The sequence below is a fragment of the Sapajus apella genome, unplaced genomic scaffold (assembly GCF_009761245.1).
Source record: "Sapajus apella isolate SASKATOON/1434 unplaced genomic scaffold, GSC_monkey_1.0 scaffold25, whole genome shotgun sequence".
Lineage (NCBI taxonomy): Eukaryota > Metazoa > Chordata > Mammalia > Primates > Cebidae > Sapajus > Sapajus apella.
In genome coordinates, this window is record NW_022436965.1 from 23,085,106 (window position 1) to 23,105,527 (window position 20,422).

A 20,422-nucleotide genomic window follows, 5' to 3' on the forward strand; every position below is an offset into this window, starting at 1 on the left:
CCCAAAGAAAGAACAGCAGGACAGGGCTCCTGGAGAACACAGAGGCAGGACACAAGGGCGAGGGCTGCCCTCTCTTAGGACTTCAGGACATAGGATCCCTCAGAGAGAGGAGTAAGATTCAGACAGGGGGGCTCCATCAACTTACATATCTTTGTATAATCAAATTTTAAATTCTACATTTAATAAAAACAAACCAAAAACACAACTCACTGGCAAGCAGAATTCCTCAAAGGCAGGCTTGACGAATGTAATGTACTGAGATAAAATCTGCTCCAGGTCCCTGCCTCTCTCGCTGATGTCCCTTAATACTGTAAGAGAAGGGAAAACAAGAATCAAGAAACAGTGCAGGAACCCGCACACACTCACCCGTCATGGTGTGGACCCAGCTCCCACAGGCTCCACGATTACTCGGATGATTCTCAAGCTGGATTCCTGAGAGGCTTGAGCAAGAGCAGATCAGCAGCAGCTTCGGAAAAGACAACTTAACGTTCTAACATCTTACAATGGTCAAACGTGGCAATGACACAATGCTCTCTGAAACAAAAGGCTGTCCATGGAGGCCAACAGCCTTCTTGTTTCAAGCAACATTTGATCCAAACAAAATTTCAGTGTGAATTTTAAAAAAAGCAGGGCAGCCTTGGAGAGCTCGCTGTTAACAGGAAGAAATCTGGGCCCTGAGTGGGCTGGGCTGCACGCTGCCTCCCTGCACACACTTGCCTGTGATCAGAAGTCCAACGAGCCACTGCGCAGGCATCAGCTTACTGCTCCGTGCCCACACACGCCCCCTCTGCAGCATGGAGCCCAGGCTAGGCCGAGGACCCAGTCAGGGTTAGACATTCCCACCTACCTCAAGCACAGAGGTTTGCCCAAAAAAAAAAAAAAAAAAAATCACTCAGTGAAAGATAAGAATAGCATGGTCTAGAAAATGGTGGGCTGGGGCTGAGACGAAGCCCCGATTGACACAAACTCACCATCTTCTGTCTTCTACTTTCTTCCTCCTGGTCAGTTTTATTCAAAGACTTTTACCACTCTTCCCCGCCTCCCGCGCTTTAAATTTTTTTTTTTCTTTTGAGACAGGGTCTCTGTTATGCAGGCTGGAGTGCAGTGGTATAGTCATAGCTTACTACAGCCTCAACCTCCTGGGCTCAAGCAAGCAATCCTCCCACCTCAACCTCCCGAGTAGCTGGGACTACAGGCACACACCACCACAATGGACTAACTTTTTTTGAGGGGTAGAGACAGGGTCTCGCTTTGTTGCCCAGGCTAATCTCAAATTCTTGGGCTCAAGTGATCCTTCTGCCTCAGCCTCCCAAAGTGCTGGGATTGCAGGCAGCTCAAACACTCTTTATTAAATAGTCTTCTGTCAATAAATAGAAATAAGACTGATCATCCTGGTTCTGCCATTGTACATGAGCTTTAGTTTCCCCATGTGTAAGGAGTTTGGAAGGAGATTCTCCGAATCAAAAGAACCTCTTTGCAGATGTCATTTTAAATCTTATCTTAATCTAATCTTATCATCTGAGCTGCTAAGTCTTTCACCCCAAAATGTTATCACATCCATTTACAATCACTTGCAGTGGCTCTTCAGCTCCTTCCCAACCACTTCTCAATGAACAGACTCAAGCATGGGGTGAAACTCACTGTACACAAACATGGGGTATATCTGTGATGAACTTCTGAAAGCCATGTGTCTAAATAATTCTGTCTTTATACACACAAGCACAGGTGCACACAGACAGGACAGGGAAGGAAGGGGATGTCATGGCTATGATCCAGGCTGACAGGAAGTCTGTAAGATGAGAGGCTAGAAAACTGTCAGGATATCCACATTTCCAGAAAGCTGGGCACTAATGCTGCTACCATTTGACTTTCATAACAGCTCCTGGATTTACGAAGTGTTTTTTCCATGGGAGACCTGGCAATAAAACAGTTGGTTGCTAATGTGTCAGGACTTGCCCACCCAGCCTGGCAGCAGCCTTCTCCAGCCAGGAAATGGTTTTCCCCACCCCTGCAACGCTGGACCTGGGCTCCCGCTGGCGACCTGCTGCTGTGGCAGATCTGCTGGGAGATTCGCCAAGGAGGAGCCCTGAGGAACTGCCACGTGGCTCACCCCCAGAAGTCACCAGAGCTCTGGCACACGTGGCTAAGCAGAGCAGCACCGCCAAAACACACAGTCAGCGCGGCCGCCAATTCTTCACACGTCTCCAGATAAAGCCCAAAGTAAAAAGGAAACCAGATCAAAAGGGTATCAGAGCTAGTGAAAAAACAAACACACGCGTGCTCGGCCAGCTTTTACTTAAAGCCCTACAAATGCCTGATGCTGGGATTGTTTTACCACATGTGTTTTTCATACAATTGCTGAAGGCTTTAGCACTGGAGGAAGCTTTGTCCTTCTCCCAGCAAACACACACACACACACACACACACACACACACACAGAATGCACGTCCACACCATGTCACATAGTCCTTCTACTGCCCACAGACTGGGCCTTTGGCCCCCTTTCTTCTGCAGACCTGGTGGCTTCATCTGTTTTGTCACTGGAGAGGGGAAGCTGTGCAGAAAGCAGGAGGGGGAGGTAAGTCACAGTGAATCTGCTCTGTAGCCCAAAAGCTGCTTCTTGTTCCACCTCTATGGGCTCCGTGGGGAAAATTGTCCTGGACCTGAATCCTGATGCCAATAACTCCCACCTCTGTGACCCTGGACACGTGGCTTTAAATTCTTTGAATCTTAAGTTCCTTAACTTTAAAAGAGGGACAATAATGGTACCTTCCTCATACAGTTACTATTCAGGAATACAGAGATGCGCATAAAACTCTTTAGCACTGTGGCTGGCGCCTTAGCACATGTTCAATAGCACATGTTCTATGATCACGACCACAACACAACCTGAGGAGGCGTTAGGAGGGTGGTGCCTCCCTGACAGAGCAGCTCAATGCCGTGGGAGGGTGGGAACCTTGAATTCAGGTAAGCAGGTCAGACCCAGCTGAGCGGGGGCAGCAAAGGACAGGAGGACTCCTGCAGGGCAGCTGGGAGGGTGGGGTGCCACATGGGAAGGGAGAGCAGGAAGCACATGGAACAACATATGCGAGGAGGGAGAAACAAGGAAGATAGGGGAGGTCTCCCTACAGCTTCCACGCTGGAAAAGCAAATGGAGAATGGGTCAGAATATTGCCCAGATGTTGGGAACACACATCAAAAGGCCTTGCCCACCTCTGCTCCCCAAGAACCTCTGATGGAACTATCACTTCAGGCAAACTGGGCCTCCCTGAGCCAAGGACAACAGAGGGCCAGTCAGTTCCCTGCCCCAAAAGGCCCTGCTCCTCAGGCAGAGTCAGGAAACAGGGCCATACCAAGGACTGAGTCAAAACAAGGTCTTGGCACAAACTGGAAACCCTAAGGGCTCAAAACCAGCCCCTATCAGCGCTCTGACCCCAGCACATTTGCTGGGCCAGGACAGGCCCGTTTGGAGGACAGGGTATGGGGCAGGAAGCTCCAAGTCTGCCCATATTCCCTGCTGGGGCTTCCCTGTCAGGCCTTCCAAACCCAGGCAGGCTCTTTCTGGTTAGCCAAAAGCTAAGAACAAAACTTAGAAGGACCCAAAATAAAGACAATTCCTCAATGGTGAAGTCAATCACTTGTAAAAGTCCGATGAGGAAATGTGCTACTCTATAGTAAAATAACAGGTTGAATCCCCCACAGCCCAGTACAGCCCTGATTCTAGGTGAATGCTGCATGAGGAAGATGGGATGTCAGCCGTCCTAAATCTCCCTGCCCCGTTTCCTTCCTGTCCCTGTATTCAGGGTTGGGTGGCAGTAAAGAGCACAGAGGGAAGGTAAAGGCAAATGAGGCAGAAACCAATCCCTAGAAGGACAAGGGTTTCCATCAGGAAGGAAGTAGTGTCTAGGGCCGCTTTACTTGAATACAGATCCCTCCCACATGAGGGTCAGCTTGGAATGTGAAGGTCACGTGCCCAAGCGGGTGTGACAGACGGGAAAAATCATGGAGCTAACTCAAGTCTCCAGGAATGTTCAAGCTCAACAGCTGCTTCTGACTAACCAGTCTCCCTACCCCAGCACCCCCGCACTCCACAAAGCACATGCCAAGCATGTTTTTTGTCCTGCGTGGATAGAGAATGAATCTGTGGAAATAGCATACAGAAAAGTCCCATGAGTCCATCAGGAGAGTGACTCGGCAGTAGGTGGCATGTGAAGTCAGCAGATCTGAAATGAGAAGCAGAGCCCTGCCCAGGCAGCCTGATCGGAAAAGGTGGGGAGGCAGAGCTGGCCCTAAGAAACCCCCAGAGAGGGCCACCACCACCACCGCAGGAACTGCTCCCATTTCACCTCAGAATCCCATGCGAGAAAGGAAGGGAACATGCTCTATTTAACCCACACCGTAATGATCTATTTGAATTAGACACTAGGATGCACTTTATTTTCAGGGTCACTACCGCTACTCAAAACTTGGCTTTCTCTAATTTCCTGTGCTGGGTCTTGCACTCCCTGCTGCGAGGACTCCCTTGGCAGCACTGCATCCCCGAGACTGAGTCCCACTTCTAGACCAGTGATGGCATCAGCCCGGGCATCCCCAGCTCCTAAGGACGTGACCCGAGCAGATCCCCTTGGAGGACCTAACCAGTCTTGTCAGAAAATTCAGAAAACAAACAGCATCTCAGCAAAGCAGATTTCTGATCGGCCACATAGATATTTATTGACTAATGCACCACCACGCATTTTACCTGCATTACCTCTTATCTTCACAACTATCCCAGGAGTACAAATCATAATACCATGTTCTAATAGGAAAATGAGACACAAAGAGGTTAAAACACAATTTGCCCAAAGTCACAAACACATCTAGTCAATGGTAAAACCAGGATCTCAGCCCAGTTCACCTGACTGCAACATTTATCTGTCCCTGTGTATCAGACTGCCTCTCTAATATGACAAGCTGACACTGAGCAGATCAACCAAAGTAGGGCCTAAGTTTGTGGATTAAGGTGACAAGCCAGGCCCTGGGGCAGACGCTTGAGGGGTTGGTTGTCAGGCTCAGGGTTCAAATCTCCAACCAAAAAGACCATGCAACTCTTACCCAGCCAGAGTCGTGACACTAAAAGCAGGCCTGTCTCCCCTGTATAAAGAAACCCAAGCCGGATGTCACACGAGCCTAGTCACAAAGCTGGCTGGGGAGGGCTCTGCTGGAACTAAAAGGCCCCGCCCATTCCATTCTTTTCCCCCTCACACAAAACTGACTGACCCCAGCCCCACCTGGAAGCAGAATGTCATTTCCACTGATTATAACTACTTAGAAGGGCCAAACTCAGGACTTGTTTCTGTAGATTCTACTGGTCCCATTAATATAGTTCTTACAATGACAGTGGTAAATGCGATAAACTACAGATCTATTTCATGAACCTAAAAGAAAAGATTATCCAGACTTTGAAGTCAGAGGGCTCCGGGATAGAGCTTATAAAACCTTTTTTTTTTTTTTTTTTTTTTTGATATAGAGTCTTGCTTTGTCACCCAGGCTGGAGTACAGTGGCACGATCTCAGCTCACTGCAACCTCTGCCTCATGTGTTCAAGCAATTCTCTGCCTCAGCCTCCCAAGTAGCTGAGATTACAGATGCCCACCACCACACCGGCTAACTTTTGTATTTTTAGCAGAGACAGGGTTTCACCATGTTGGCCAGGCTGGTCTTGAACTCCTGACCTCATGATCTACCTGCCTCAGCCTCCCAAGTGCTGGGATTACAGGCTTGAGCCACCGCGCCCGGCCAACTGATATAACTTTCATTTCGCCATTTAAAAAGTCTTAATCTGTCAATCATGTGTCCTGTAACTAGGGGCTGACCTTGTCATTTCCTGTGTCTCCCTGTCATTTCCTGTGTCTCCCTGCCTCTTTCACACGACGGAGACTCAAACCTTCTCACCTTTCACTCCTCTATTCAGCCACCCCCACCCATTGCCCTTGCTCAGTGCTATTGACTCTAACACTGCTAATACTCTTCTCACCTCAATTCTGCTTCCTCTGCTACCCACCACCTAAGGACCACAGCCCTGCCTCTTGTCTAGATCAGCAGAGCGGTCTCCAAAGAGCGGCAAAAGCTGCAGGCTTCACTGACATGTCCTCTGTCAGAACCAGTGTCAAACACAGAACGGTGGCCACTTCACTTGCCTTGCTCAGAACCTCATAGTAGCTCTCCCTTGCCCACCAAGCGCCAGACCAGAGGTCTCAGTCTCTAAAACCATGCTCCAAGCTGCTTTCTAGTATCTCTTTGTATAACCCTCTGTACACTCCAGGTTCCTGCCACTCTCGGAACAAGCCACTGTCTGCATCTGCGCTGTGCACCTTCGTGGGTTGCCTACGTCGTCACCCTACCCTGCCACATCTAAGTCCTGACCCCTCTTCCTCCATGAAGCCTTCCAATCTCTCCCGGTGGAAGCAAACTCTGCTCAGTGCCCTATAGAGCTCAGTTCACAGGCTGGGCTCCTCTACCAAGGGGCACTGCTGTGCCTTCAGCACACAGGCACAGGGCCTTAGCACAGGCAGGCCCACACTCAGTAGGGCTTGCGAAGGGCACAGCTGACTTCCCTCCTGAGCTGACTGGAAAGAGTGGTAATGCCTCCATAAAACCTGCTGGAAAATTAAGGGCTAGAGAAGCAGGCTAACAGGATAAGCTACCCAGCGCTTCAGGCACAGGGGATCCTGTCCTCAGGGGTGCTACAGTTAGTTCCCCAAGTCAGAGCATCTTGATATTGATGTCTTGTGAAAAAAATCGCAAGGCATTAAGCATTTAATCCAACTTTTCCCAGCAAAACCAGATGTCAACGTCTTATTTGGTCTCTGGGACCTCACAAGCCTTTCATTATCCCAAACAGTAAGTGACTAATCCCTTCTCAAATGTCACCAAGTGTCTGGGCAGCAGGATATCCTGGGGCTGGACTGACGCAGCTGGACTGAACCGTGCGACACACAGCTGCGTCAGGAAAGGCATAGGCTTCAGACCCAGGGGGGTGGGGTCCTGTCAAAGGCTCCCAGCTCCCCTGTCCTCAAGGTGGCCGCCAACAGGGCCACCTGGAGCTTTTAGAACGCACCTCTGCGGGAGAGCCGGGTGTCCGCATCTGTATCCACAAAAAGCTTCATCTGGAACAGGTCTCGTACCTCCTGGGAGTAGAAGGCCAGGATCCCTTCAAAGAGCACCACGTCTGCGGGATAGACAGTAACTGTCTCCTCCTTCCTGCAAAGCACAGAGCAGATAATGGGCCATGCCAGGCAGGGGCTAGCAAGGGACAGAGAACAAGGGCCAGAACATCTGGCTGGGCTGGGTTCTGGGTTCCTTGCCCCCACAGACTTCAGGCAGGGACTAAAGACTCAGCTAACACAGACTTACACAGCCCTCGGACCACCACCAAAGAGCCAAGGGTGATCACGGCTGGGACAAAGGTCTCCTTTGACCACTTCTTCTGAGCTTTCACCATGAAACAGAAATACAGGGCAGACATCCTTCTCCTTGGAATTAAAAAAACCCTGCTGTTGAATGAAGAATAAAGGCAGACAAAAGCAGATGTGATTTCTTTTTTTCTCTGAAGGCGTCTCCAGGAATGCTCTCATGCCTGGCATCTATGGAACCTAACACTCTGAACTTTAAAAAACAGAAACTCACAGTTTTCTCTCAACAACCCCACCCCCTCCCCGCCAGTCCTGAGGCAACTGAAAGTAGGGAAGAAAGGACAGATGAGGGAAGGGAAGGAGGCAAAATAAAAGCTTGGGGAAGGAGGATACAGACGAGAAAGCATTTGTGGGGAAGTACAGAATCCCGATGTCTGTCTGATCTGACTCTACCCCACTCAAACCAAGATAGTGGCCACAGGTCATCCTGAGCTCCCTAGGGCTGCTCTTCCTCATCAATGAAGCAGGAATATGACCTTATTCACCTAACCCACATGGTTTGGAAGCCTAGAGCAGACACTTATTATAAACATGATTTTGCTTTCTTTCTTTTTTAGACAAGGTCTCACTTTGTCATCCAGGAGGCTGGAGTGCAGTGATGCAATCTTGGCTCGCTGCAGCCTCAACTTCCCAGGCTCAAGCAATCCTCCCGCTTCAGACCCTAAGTATCTGGGACTACAGATGCCCACTACCATGCCAGGCTAATTTTTGTATTTTTAGCAGAAACAGGTTTCACAAAATTGCCCAGGCTGGTCTCTAACTCTTAGACTCATGCCACCCACCCACCTCAGCCTCCCAAAGTACTAAGATTACAGACATGGGCTACCAAGCCCGGCCAACATGACTTTTCAAAAAGCAAGAGCGGTGAGACACTGCTAAACAGTTAGGCGATGGGCTTTCACAGATGGCCCTGCTAGTGTTCAGCTTTGCCCTGCTGCAACTTTCACTGTATTCTGATTTTTTATTCTGTCCTATGCCTACCTTACACATCACCAACTGTCTCTTGCTCAAAATTCCCTGAAAATAGATTAACTATCATCACTGCAAGGTTTTCACTTACCCTGACTAGCACACTGGCAAACCAAATAAAATAAAGTCTCTTAAAACAGTAGTTCCATCTGTACAAGCATAAGGTCAGTATCAACGGCCAGCTAAACAGGGTGCCGCTCAAACTCCTTCCCGTAAACACCCCCTGATGTCTTCTTAGCTTGGACCACTGCGCTTGTGTATGAGTTTTCAGGCAGGCACTGCTGGGGTAGCTAGCAACTGGCAGAATATGGAGCCGGGAAGATGGGAGAAAAAGACTAGGATTAGGAAATGCTCTAGAATTGTGGTATAGCTGAAATGCATATCAGAACCATCTGGGATGCTTATAAAAATATCCCTACCTGGACTCTACCCCCCAGGAGCTCTGATTTAACGAGTCTGAAGTGGAGGTAGAACTCCAATACTATTTAGAAGCTCCCAAGATATTTCTAACATGCAGCCAGGGTGGAGAGGCACCAGTCTAGAGGAATGTCAGCTGCCAGTGTGCCCACTGTGGATAAGAAGGCAACCTGGAGAAATTCAGAAGAGAAGTGGATAGAAAACAGGACCAGTGGGTAAATGAACTAGTGAGCCACTCTAGGTAACCACCCTGCACCAAGGAGGGTGGGGGAGGGCTCTGTCCAAAAATAAACTGAATGTATGTGTGAGATTCCACTTGAAAACACACACTAACAGAGAACACAACGGCTGTGCTAAGTTTGCATACACAGGTTGAGGAACCCTTATATAAAATGCTTAGGACCCAAAGTGTTTAGGATTTTTAAATTTTGGATTTTTTTCAGATTTTGGAATATTTGCATTATATTTAGGGCATCATCCCTAATATGGCAGGAGGAGAGAGGAACTACAATGAGCATCCCTAATATGAAAATCCAAAATCTGAAATTCTCCAATGAGCATTTCCTTTGAACGTCACACTGGCACTCAAAGAGTTTCCAATTTTGAAGCATTTTAGATTTTGGATTTTGGGACTAGGGATGTTCAACCTGTACCGACACTAGATATTATAAGCATTTTACGATGCCTAATTGATAAATACTAAAAAGGAAAACGGGTTTTCCATCGGATGGAGAAAATTAGCTGCCTAATTTGTTGTTGGTGCCTTAAGAAGTTACAGTTAATCATTTCCCAAGTCCACACGTAGGTCTGGGTAGGAAAAACTTTCATGACAGCTCAGAGTTTTTAAAAATCAACAACAAATTTATTGAGCAACTACTGGCCCAGAATGTGCAAGGAGTCATACCTGGCATAATATACCACTTGGGAATTTAGAGTCTGGCTGAAAAGTCCCAAAAAGAAGCTAGCCAATTAGACCATTTGAGATAACCCAGTCTAACCATCTCATTTGACTTATGGAAAAAAGGATGCTGAGACAGGGGTAACTGCAACAAATAAATGTCTTCTTCATTTCAGCCCAACAAATTTTCATTTGTACCAAATGCCCATGGGTAGGATGGAATCAGTTAACTCAAAATGGCTTCATGTCCAATTAAGTGGCCCTTAAGACTTACAGGGAAGTGGGAAGGGGCTGGCTATGGTCTAGGGTGATCGGGGAAAGTTTCTCAAGACACGAGCTTTGAGCCACTGACTAATAAGGTTTTAAAATATATGAGATAAATCAGGAGGAAACGTGAAATATATCTGCATTGGGAATTCTACCAGGATTTTCTTTTGTTAGCACATGAACTTCATGGAACTCATGCTGCATGAGGTATTCGATTTCCCTCCCCTATTCCTAGACTGCACTGGCCAGGCCCTGGCTCCTGTCAACCATGCTCAGTTCCACTGCCTTCCTTCAGGCCCTTATCAGCCTCTCACTGGGGCTATTCCAAAGGCTTCTTCACAAATAGCACTGCAGGTCCTATCTCCTCCAGCCACCACAATGTCCTTTCTACTGCCACAGTAGAGCCATCTGTAGTTCCCTACTGCCAAATGTCCATGTATCTGGCCCTCTCGCCTATGGCCCTTCATGATCCGAGGCCTGCCTACCTTCCCCCACACCCACGTCCGTCCCTCCACACCTCTCCACCGCAGTGCCCCACCAAGCTAATCTGTGCCTAGTCCTGAAATGCTTCCCTACCCAGCACCCTGGAAATCCCTTTTCCAAACAACTTCTTATCCTTTCCTATCTAAAGCTTAAATATCACCTCCTCCATACAACCTGCTCTGAACACCCTGCTCTTCCTCCCTCTTTTACATTCTTCTGCAGGCCCTGTCTTAGCCATCGTGCTGCATTTTAATTCTTCACACGTCTCTTGTCAGTGTGACACCACCACCACCTCTCCCAGGGAGAACTACAATTCTCAGAACCCCCTTCCCCACGTTTCCAGGTTACTGCACCAACAAGAGACTTAGAAGGTGAGCGTGAAGCAAAATCCACAATACTGGGGAGATCACAGTAATGAGACAGGAAAACTTTGCCAACAATCCACAAGCTCCCAGAATGTGGCTGCAAACCCACACGTGGCAGTTCCTTGGACTTCTCCATGAACCCCAGCTTCTCTCCAGTGCCTCAGGCTGGAGTCAGTGGGGACTACTTTGTCTGATTCTCTGGCTACAAACTTCCAGGTCTTCACTCTCCCAGCCCCAATGTTCGTATAAGCTCCAAATATTATACTAAACCCCTTCATTCCTCCATGATCTGCAGTGGTTGGGTTAAGAAAACAGACTGACACTTGGAGGTGTGAGGATAGCATCCTGACCTCTGACTCTCCTACACAGGAGAACCTGGCCCATTGAAGGAAGTGTTTCAGAAGATTCTGGTAGGGCATGGAGGTAAGCACCAGAACAGCCCCCTCTGCACCTCAATGAACACACACGGATGCTGATTCTCTGTCTCTCATCTTCGTCCTCCAACGAAATCTTCACCAACGCTCTCTAATTCAGACCCATGGGAAGATGTGTGTGTTCTACATTCAGGACTGAGACACTCTGCGCAGCTCTGATGGAGCTTGGGGTCTGGCCAGCAGGAGTGCAGTCCTCTAGGAGCCCATTCCCACCACTCAGAAGGAAGCAGCGTCAGGTGGAAGCATGGCCGCTCCTCTATTCCTAACCAGGAGCACTAAAATGCAGGCTTCACTGGAAAGGACTGCTATGTTTCCACTGAGAAGCTTTCTGAAGCATTTGGTTAATTCTGAGATCAGGCTCTGGTGACCTCACGCCTCTCCACATTGTCCAATCCCAAGTAAACCAGGAGAGAAGAAAACAGTTTTCTTTGTTCTTCTTCCTTCCCTTCCTCTACCCCTCCCCTTACATCTTGTTCCAGGAACAACAGCCACTGGAATGTGGATCAGATGCACATGCAGTCCCTCAAGCTCAAATAATTAACCCATCGTTCAAAGTTAAGGAATCGTGACAACAGGACTGTTGCAGGAAGCGCCCAGATGAACTCCCCAACCTGCGCAATCCCACAGCACACACTGCTGCCAGCACGCCCTCCACTGACTGGCTGCAATGGCATTGGGCAAGGGTAGGACAGAGGTCTGAAGTGCAAGTGGTGAGGAAGGAGGTGTCAGTGCTGACCAGGGAGGCCTTGGGGAGCCGTGGGTGCCATCCCTGGCCCAGACCAGCTCACTTACCGGGAATGGGAGACAAAGTCATACACAGGGATCTGGACTGTTTTCCCTTCAGTGATTTCTTTGAGTGTTTTCAGAATGAGTTCATTGTCAAAGGCATCTGAAAAATATCAAATCGTTAAAATATTTCTTAATTTTAAAATAGTATCTCCTATAATCATACACAGGGCATCCTCATAAACATGTATATGGGCACATCACACTTTAAAGATAATCATACTGCTCCCTAAAAAGCTGAATTTCTACCCGAAGCAGAATGGAAGCTGCCTGTATCTCAAAATGAGATGTATGAATGAGTTCCAAAAAACAGATTTCTTTTATTTTTCTTCTTTGACATTCCGCCCCTGACTTCAGACAGGTCTCTCCCCTGTCCAAGTTTAGCTGGTATCATCCCACGTTTGGCACATGCTAACCTGGAAAGCATACCCATGTCTGGGGGAGTGCATACAATAGCCACCATGCCAAGGTTTGCTTCTAACAATGATAAGAAACCTAAGCCAGCTAAAGGAGCAGTGTGCTGACCTAGGGCTGCAGAGCAAAAACCATCTGCCCCTCCACCTCTCTCTCTGCCAGAGAGTGGGCTGAGCACAGATGTACACATGGGGAGGAGGGTCTGACGAGGGCTGCCTCAGATCAGAAGCAGCAGAAGAACCGGCTTTCTATGTTCGACCTCATGTCCGGCCCATCTTGAGTCCCAGGCTCATACAAAATCACCCTTGTTCAGATACAGATTCAATCAGTATTTAATGAGCCAAACACTACATGAAGCATTTGAAAATTTCTTCTTTCACGTAAGCCCCACAATAACACTGCAAGGTAGTTATCAAGTCCCTACATTCTAGATGGAAGCAAGATTCCAAGAGGTTAAACAGCTTCCTCATGAGCAGAAAAAAAATACTCCCCCCACCCCAATAGACATACACACCCGCTTCAACAGCCTGACTCACCCGGGTGGTCAAAGTTGAACTGGCCCTTCAGGGCTTTGGCCTTCTGCTCCGAGGTGAGGACACGGTAGAAGCTATCCTGACTCAGGATGACCACTTGCTTCTGGCGATAGTCCACCTCATTCTGCCCCAGGAGCTGCACGATCTTAGCACACACGGAAGACTGTGAGGAGAGAAAAGAGCATCCAGGAATAAGAGAAAGGGCATGTGCAGTACAGAGGAAGTCCCCAGAGTAACCAAGCTGATGCACAACCTTCAAGAAGGAGCTCTGGAAGGAGAGTCCAAAGGCAGCTATCGTGCATGATGAGTTAAAGGGGTGAGGGAGGCAGCCATAAAAAGAACGAGATCATGTCTTATGCAGGAACATGGATGGAGCTGGAGGACACTATCCTTAGCAAACTAATGCAGGAAAAGAAAACCAAATACCACATGTTCTCACTTATCAGTGGGAGCTAAATGATGAGAAGCATGGACACAGGGAGGGGAACAACACACACTGGGGCCTGCTGGAGGTGGCAGGCGGGAGGCAGAGGATCAGGAAAAATAACTAATAGGAACTACGCTTAATACATGAGTGATGAAATCATCTGTACAACAAACTCCCGTGACACAAGTTACAAACCCTGAACTTAAAATAAAAGTTAAATTTTTTAAAAAAAGGCCAAGGGAGAAGAGTCCGTCTGACATGCCTGTGACAGAGAAGTCTTGGGATCCCAAAAGTTCCATCCTCCCTTCCCTTAACACAGCTTACTACTCTCAACTATTTGCAGTGATGGCAAGGGAAGGTGGGTAGCACACACCACCTCCTTCTCCCAAAGAGCTTTTTCCAAAGCCACTCGTGAAGGTAGGGCTAACGGATCCTGCCTGTGTCCTAGTACAGACAGACAAAAACAGTGGCAGCAGAAAGTGCAATGAATGAGGGCCTGGTGATGATGTGCTGAGGGGTCACAGGGCCTTGGAATCAAAAGGGGACTGCACACTCATGGAGCACCACTCAGCCCTTGTACATCTCTTTATATCAATGGAACCAAAAACCATGGCCAGAAAGCTCTGCTAGTTAGCAGGAAGGCTACGCTCACAGCGTTCATCTTATTTCTCTTGGTTACTTTTGCTCCAGTCCACAGCCATGGACTTCTCCACACCTACGGTAAACTAGGTGGCCTTTTCACAAATGTGTGCCACCACACACAATGACAAGGAACACAAACGCCACCAACATCTAAAACAACTTAGGGGTATCCGAACTAAGAGTGGAGAAGCCAATTCCAAATGAACTCAAACCTACATGCTTTGTGTGTGTTGTTAGTAATACAGGTATCCTAAAATTTAAAAAAAGAAAAAAAATAGTAATACACATATCTGCCCCTTTTTTCCTTTAATAACATGTATGCTTTGTAAAAGGAAAATTATGAAACAAGTACATTCAACAGAATGAGGTAGTGAAGGATTTCATGACGAAGTGATAAATCAGTTGTATTTATCAAATAACTGATTTCTTTTTTCATTTGATACAAAGATTAATTTAAAAATTAAAAAATCTATATTACGTAAGCTGTAGAAGATATAACCCAAGTCTTCTAATGAAACTGGTTGGCCTGCCAGGCAGTGACTCATGCCTGTAATCCCAGCACTTTGAGAGGCTAAGGGGGATAGACCGCTTGAGGTCAGGAATTTGAGACCAGCTTGGGCAACACGGCAAGATCCCACCTCAAAACAACAACAAAAAGCCCCAGTTGACCTAATAATAGAGATGACAAACAGCATATTTAGGCCAGGCACTCTGGCTCACGCTTATAATCCCACACTTTAAGAGGCCAAGGTGGATGAGAGAGCATGTGGACTCAGGGAGAGGTGCATCACACACTGGGGGCAGCTGAGGGCGGGTAAGGGAGAGACAGCGGGGAGGGTGGGGAGGGATAACATGGGGAGAAATGTCAGATACAGTATGCACCTAAAGTAAAATAAAAATAAAAGAATAAGTAAATAAAAAGAGGCCAAGGTGGATGGATCACCTGCAGTCAGGAGTTCGAGACCAGCCTGGCCAACATGGTGAAACCCTGCCTCTACTAAAAATACAAAAATTAGCCGGGCATGGTGGTATATGCCTGTAGTCTCAGCTACTTAGGAGGCTGAGGGAGGAAAATCGCTTGAACCCAGGACATGGAGGTTGCAGTGAGCTGAGATCACCCCATGCATTCCAGGCTGGGCGACACAGCAAGACTGTATCTCCCCCCGCCCCACTCCCCCCCCAAAAAAAAAACAGAGAGAGAGGGAAAGAAAAGAAAAACAGCACATTTAAACATTTGATGACTCAATCTTAGAAGTTTTACTATTGAGTTTATTTCACAAACTGATTTTTACAACAACAAAAACAAAAAAAGTCATGATATCTTTTAAAGTTACAATTCTTATAAGGTTGTGTTTGATTGCCCTGAGCATAAGGAAAACTGACCATTCCTGTTGCACAAGTCAATGGGAACTAAACAGTTTTGCAAACTATGTCCTGTTACACAAGTTGTGACACACAACTAAGTAAGGACCTTTGGAGGAAAAATAATATTTTGACTCAATTATCTGCAAACAATTCATTTTGCTTTCATGATACTTTTGCATACTAATGCAGAAAAACATTTAAAACTACTCTGGACTTTGGGACCATAGACCCTCCCATGCCCCAAAATATCACAGGAAGGTAAAGCTTTCATAAGATAAACTAGACTCAAAAGTGAAAATGTTATAACAAAACCAAAGGCTCTCTGCATGCTACAGATGGATGGGGCAGGGTGAGGGGGGGATCAAAGGCTCTATGCAATTATAAACTGAAAGTTTTTAAACATCTACAGGCCCGCAATTTCCTTTTCTTCCCAGGCATCTATCTGTTTCTTATGTCCTAAGGTTCTAGGGGGGTAAAGTCTATAGCCTTAATTAGTAGATAGAATTCCTTCTAGAGTTCCAAAGAAAAACAAAAAAGTGATTCATGAAGTCACATGTGTATTATCTATCCAGTTATTCAAATTGTGATACTTTTATTTACACTTAAAACCCATAAAATGTTTTTAATGTAAATAGCAATCCCATCACCATCAAAAAAGCATTATTAAAAAGTTACACTAGCTAATTTTGCAAATAAACAATGGTTTCCCTTAACCCAGCACAATCTAGGAGAGAACCTGTACAATACCCAGTAAAATGCGATAATGAACAAACAGTAGGTGCAATTCTAGAAAATCAGCACTCGTCCCAATCCTTGATCGATGACATAGTGTGACTAATTTTGCTGATCCACAGTGGCATGTCTCGGTCCCGTGTTTTCAAGGAGCTGGCTGGTGACCCTTCCCTTCCACAAACACACCACCACTGCTGACAGGGCAGCAGGCCCTGTGCCAAACACTCCACTAGGACCACTGTAGAAGCCACATGTGCTCTTTTTCATGGATGAAGAAACCAAGTTAAGTAATTTGCCTACAATCATAGATTCCCGGCGTTTTACCTCAACCTGAGATGGTAAGGAGTCCCAAGGCAGAAGTCCTTTATCAGGCAGGAGATAAATCAAACTGCACAAATAAGCAAAGAAACACCTGTCTCTAAGACAATCTAGATTTTTCAGGCATTTTCTTCCTCCTGGGCCATGTTAGAAATGGGCCCCCAAAAATTCAGATAACTGTTGAATCTGGCTAACAGGTACATAGGGTTTGGCTATCTCATCCTCTCTACTGTTGTGTAGGTTTGAATTTTTGCATGGTGGGGAAGAAGGCAGGGAGGGAAGGAGAAGCTCCACAAAGAGACTCTACTGTGCCTTGAATAAATGGTTTTTCACTGACTTAACGCTCACCTCTATCTCTTTCACTATAATTTCTGTGTTCTCCTTTTGCATAATCCTGCCCCTCTCTTCAAAAGGATCAAATGGAGCTCTGAGGTGTCATCTTGCTCCTTACGAATAATTCAGCTGGGCACAGTGGCATGCACCTGTAATCCCAGTGACTTGAGAGGCTGGGCAGGAGGATCACTTGAGCCCAGTAGTTCAAGACCAGCCTGGGCAACATTGTGAGACCCCACCTCTAAAAAATTCAAAAATTACCTAGGCATGGTGTTTGTGCCTGTAGTCCCAGCTGCACATGGCAGGCTAAGTAAGGCAGGAGGACTGCTTGAGCCCAGAAGATCAAGGTTGCAGTGAGCCACATCATGCCACTGCACTCCAGTCTGGGCAAGAGAGCAAGACTCTATCTCTAAAAAACAAGAGAGAGAAAAAAAAAAAAAAGAAAGAAAGAGAAAGAATCCACTAATAACCAGGGTTTGAGAAGGGCAGGCAATCCTGAGCCTACAGAAATCTAAAATGGGAAAGGGTACAACTGTTACAATAGGCTAAGACTTAGTAATTATATTGGTAGTCACAAAAAGGCAAATATCATATGATTCCACTATGCAGTCAAATTCAGAAAGTTAAATGGCAGTTGCCAGGGGCTGAGGGGAGAGGAAAATGAAAAGTTGTTGAATGGATATAGTTTTTGTTTTATACAGTGAAAGGGTTCTGGAATTTGGTCATCCAACAACATAAATATACTCAACACCACTGACACGTACACTTAAAGATCGTTACGACGGTAAATTTTACGTTATGTGTATTTTACCACAATTAAAAATTATTATTACTATAATAAAAGCCGCATTTCTTTCTGTGTGCTAGGTACTGGGCTCAGCACTTTAAAATGATCTCATTTGCGTACTACAAGCTTATGTGATGGGAGTTATCATATCCACACCACTGATGGCAAACACGGAGGCAAAGAGAAGTTGGGGGAGCCAGGATTCCCACTCTAGCTGTCCATCCCCAGTACCTGGCCACTTAGTGGCTGCAGCTGCATGGTGCTGTCTCACAGGCAAATTGACACTGCCCATTGAAGCATGAGTTCAGCTTCATTTTGTATAATATCTCTGTATTTAGTGCAATGAATCCAGAATATATTCTGTCCCTGCCACTTCTAACCCATTACTCAAATTAGAGTCGGGAGGGTTAAAGGTCTGCTAGGACTGTGGGCTGTTGTCCAAATACAAAGTCAAGCGAAGGGCAACACAAGGTATCTTTAGAAAGGGAAAAAAAAAAAAAAAAAACTTTGCGGAAGAGGAATGCTATATAAGAATTCAGAATGCTATATAAGTAAAGAAATTGTGAAGGTGATTCACAATTTCTTTACTTATATAGCATTCTGAAGACATTACCTCATTTAATTCCATTACAACAAGGTATTACTTTGTCTTCTTTTTTCCTAATGAGGAAACTGACGCTTAAAAAATTGATCAAGTTAAGGGCAGGTGAGGTGGCTCACACCTGTAATCCTAGCACTCTGGAAGGATGAAGCAGGTGGGTCACGAGATCAAGAGATCAAGACCGTCCTGGCCAACATGGTGAAACCCCGTATCTACTAAAAATACAAACATTAGCTGGGCATGGTGGTGTGTACCGGTAGTCCTAGATACTACTCGGGAGGCTGAGGCAGGAGAATCATTTGAACTTGGGGTGGGGGGTCAGAAATTGCAGTGAACTGAGATCATTCCCCTGCATTCTAGCCTGGCAACAGAACAAGACTCTACCTCAAAAAAGAAAGAGGAAGAAAAGAAAAGGAAAAAAAAGAAAAGAAAGAAAATTGATCAAGTTAAATGATTTGCTCAGTCCCGAAGCCGAGTCTCAAACCACAGGTCTAACTCCCACTGCACAGTTCTTTTCACTGTTTGAGAACTTAAGCCGCTTTGGCATCCACCCGCAATATTCTCCATAAATGTACTCTACCTCTGGAGAACAATGACAAGGGAAGGAGACAGGGAGGAAACTGATGAGAAATATAACACTGTTGAGTCCCACTGCATCATCAAAGTCAACATTTATGCTGAACTTCATACAACTAAAGGCAGGCAAGTGACGTGCCTATTAAAAGGAAGCTAAAAGCCCACCAAAAAAAATCTGTTCTAGAAATGTTTATTTTGTTCAAAAGAATCCAGCTGTCAGGAACCAGAGTCCAATAGACATGCTGAACCATGAACTCCTTTAGCAGAGACTTCCCATTTGGGAAGCCCCAGTAGTAGTGAACAGTTCATCAACAGGCCCCTTCAGCTGATAGTTTGCAAAAGCGCAGCTGCTGAGCCAGCATAGGTTCCTGTATTGCTATAGAAAGGATATTTCTCTAAAACCCCTCTCACTCTGGAGGTGGCTTTGACAGCCTAGACCCAATCTTACTATGCTATTTCTAGTGTGTGTCTTCTAGGATCTAATGCAGAAGATCCTCTTGTCCTGTTCCAAGACCGCTGGATGAGTAAAAGAAAACAAGCAGGGCAATCAGCTCTGTCGCCTCTTAGTCATGTACCCCCCACCACACTTCATTGCTCAGAACCTAACATAGCCCAAGCCTGGACAGCTCAGAGCAGCGCAGCTCTCGGGAGGGCATCGGGCTGAGTGTCTCCCTATAGGAATGAGCTGACACATCTCATAGTCAACCTTATAGAAGAAGACCAAATAACCATGCTACCCAACATTTTTGAATCCCATCAAGATGTCTGTTGTAACACTCTGGATATGCTGCTTCGGAATCACAGGGAGGGCTGCTCAGAGGGAGGAAAACTTAGAAACCACAGCCAATCAGCTCCAGGTGACGCACACTGATCATCACGGCCTGAAGGCCACATGCTTGGCTTCCTCAAGTAGGAAGACCCCATCTAGCTCCTTGGCTCTGGGACTGTGTGCATCACATCAATTACTCTTGGCAGTAGCTTTCCCTGTCACTATCATCAAGTATCACCACTAGCTTACATGGTGTCCATCTCAAAGGAAAAAAACCACTGTGGCCCCCAGACATTATATCACTTCTCTGCGGGTAGGGGCTACTTCCCACATGGCTCAGAAGCTCTAATTTACAGGCACTAGAAAACCAAAGCACCAGTAATTTGCCCTGGTTTAAAACCAAAAACAAGGCTCAAACCTGCTAGCTCAACTTCCAATCCAACTGACCATCTGGCACAGTAGAGAGGTGTCACTCAAATGCTTTCCTGGAATATCTGCAAGGCCATCTATTTCTGAAGTCATGGATGGCCCCAAAACCCATGAATTGCTGACTAGGCGCTCCTAGCTACAATACGATCACCACCACCCACCCACCCACCCACCCAACACACACAGGATCTACATTAGAAACTCACTAAATTGCTAATAAGGCTCTCCAGTACCAAAAAGCTGCCATGGGTCAATCAAATAACCTAAGAGCTTTTGGAGCACAAGGACCAATAGTGGTATTAAGCTTTTATTCTCAGGCACCTGAGGCGGGGGGTGTCTCCCAAATGTCTGTTAAATAGAAATGTCCAAATTTATCAGAAGTCTTTTTTTTTTTTTTTTTTTTTTTTTTTTTTTTTTTTTTTTT

At 46.4% G+C, this 20,422-nt stretch overlaps 1 protein-coding gene across 1 annotated transcript in view; it reads right to left on the reverse strand.

Moving 5' to 3' along the window:
• UCK2 (uridine-cytidine kinase 2) overlaps positions 1-20,422 on the reverse strand; it is a 92,633-nt gene that overhangs the window by 8,489 nt on the left and 63,722 nt on the right. The window contains exons 2-5 of the mRNA XM_032291533.1: positions 13,023-13,182; positions 12,079-12,175; positions 7,099-7,241; positions 211-308 (exon numbers count right to left, since the gene is read on the reverse strand). Coding sequence (XP_032147424.1) covers positions 211-308; positions 7,099-7,241; positions 12,079-12,175; positions 13,023-13,182 — 498 coding nt within the window. The remainder of the gene's footprint in view (positions 1-210; positions 309-7,098; positions 7,242-12,078; positions 12,176-13,022; positions 13,183-20,422) is intronic.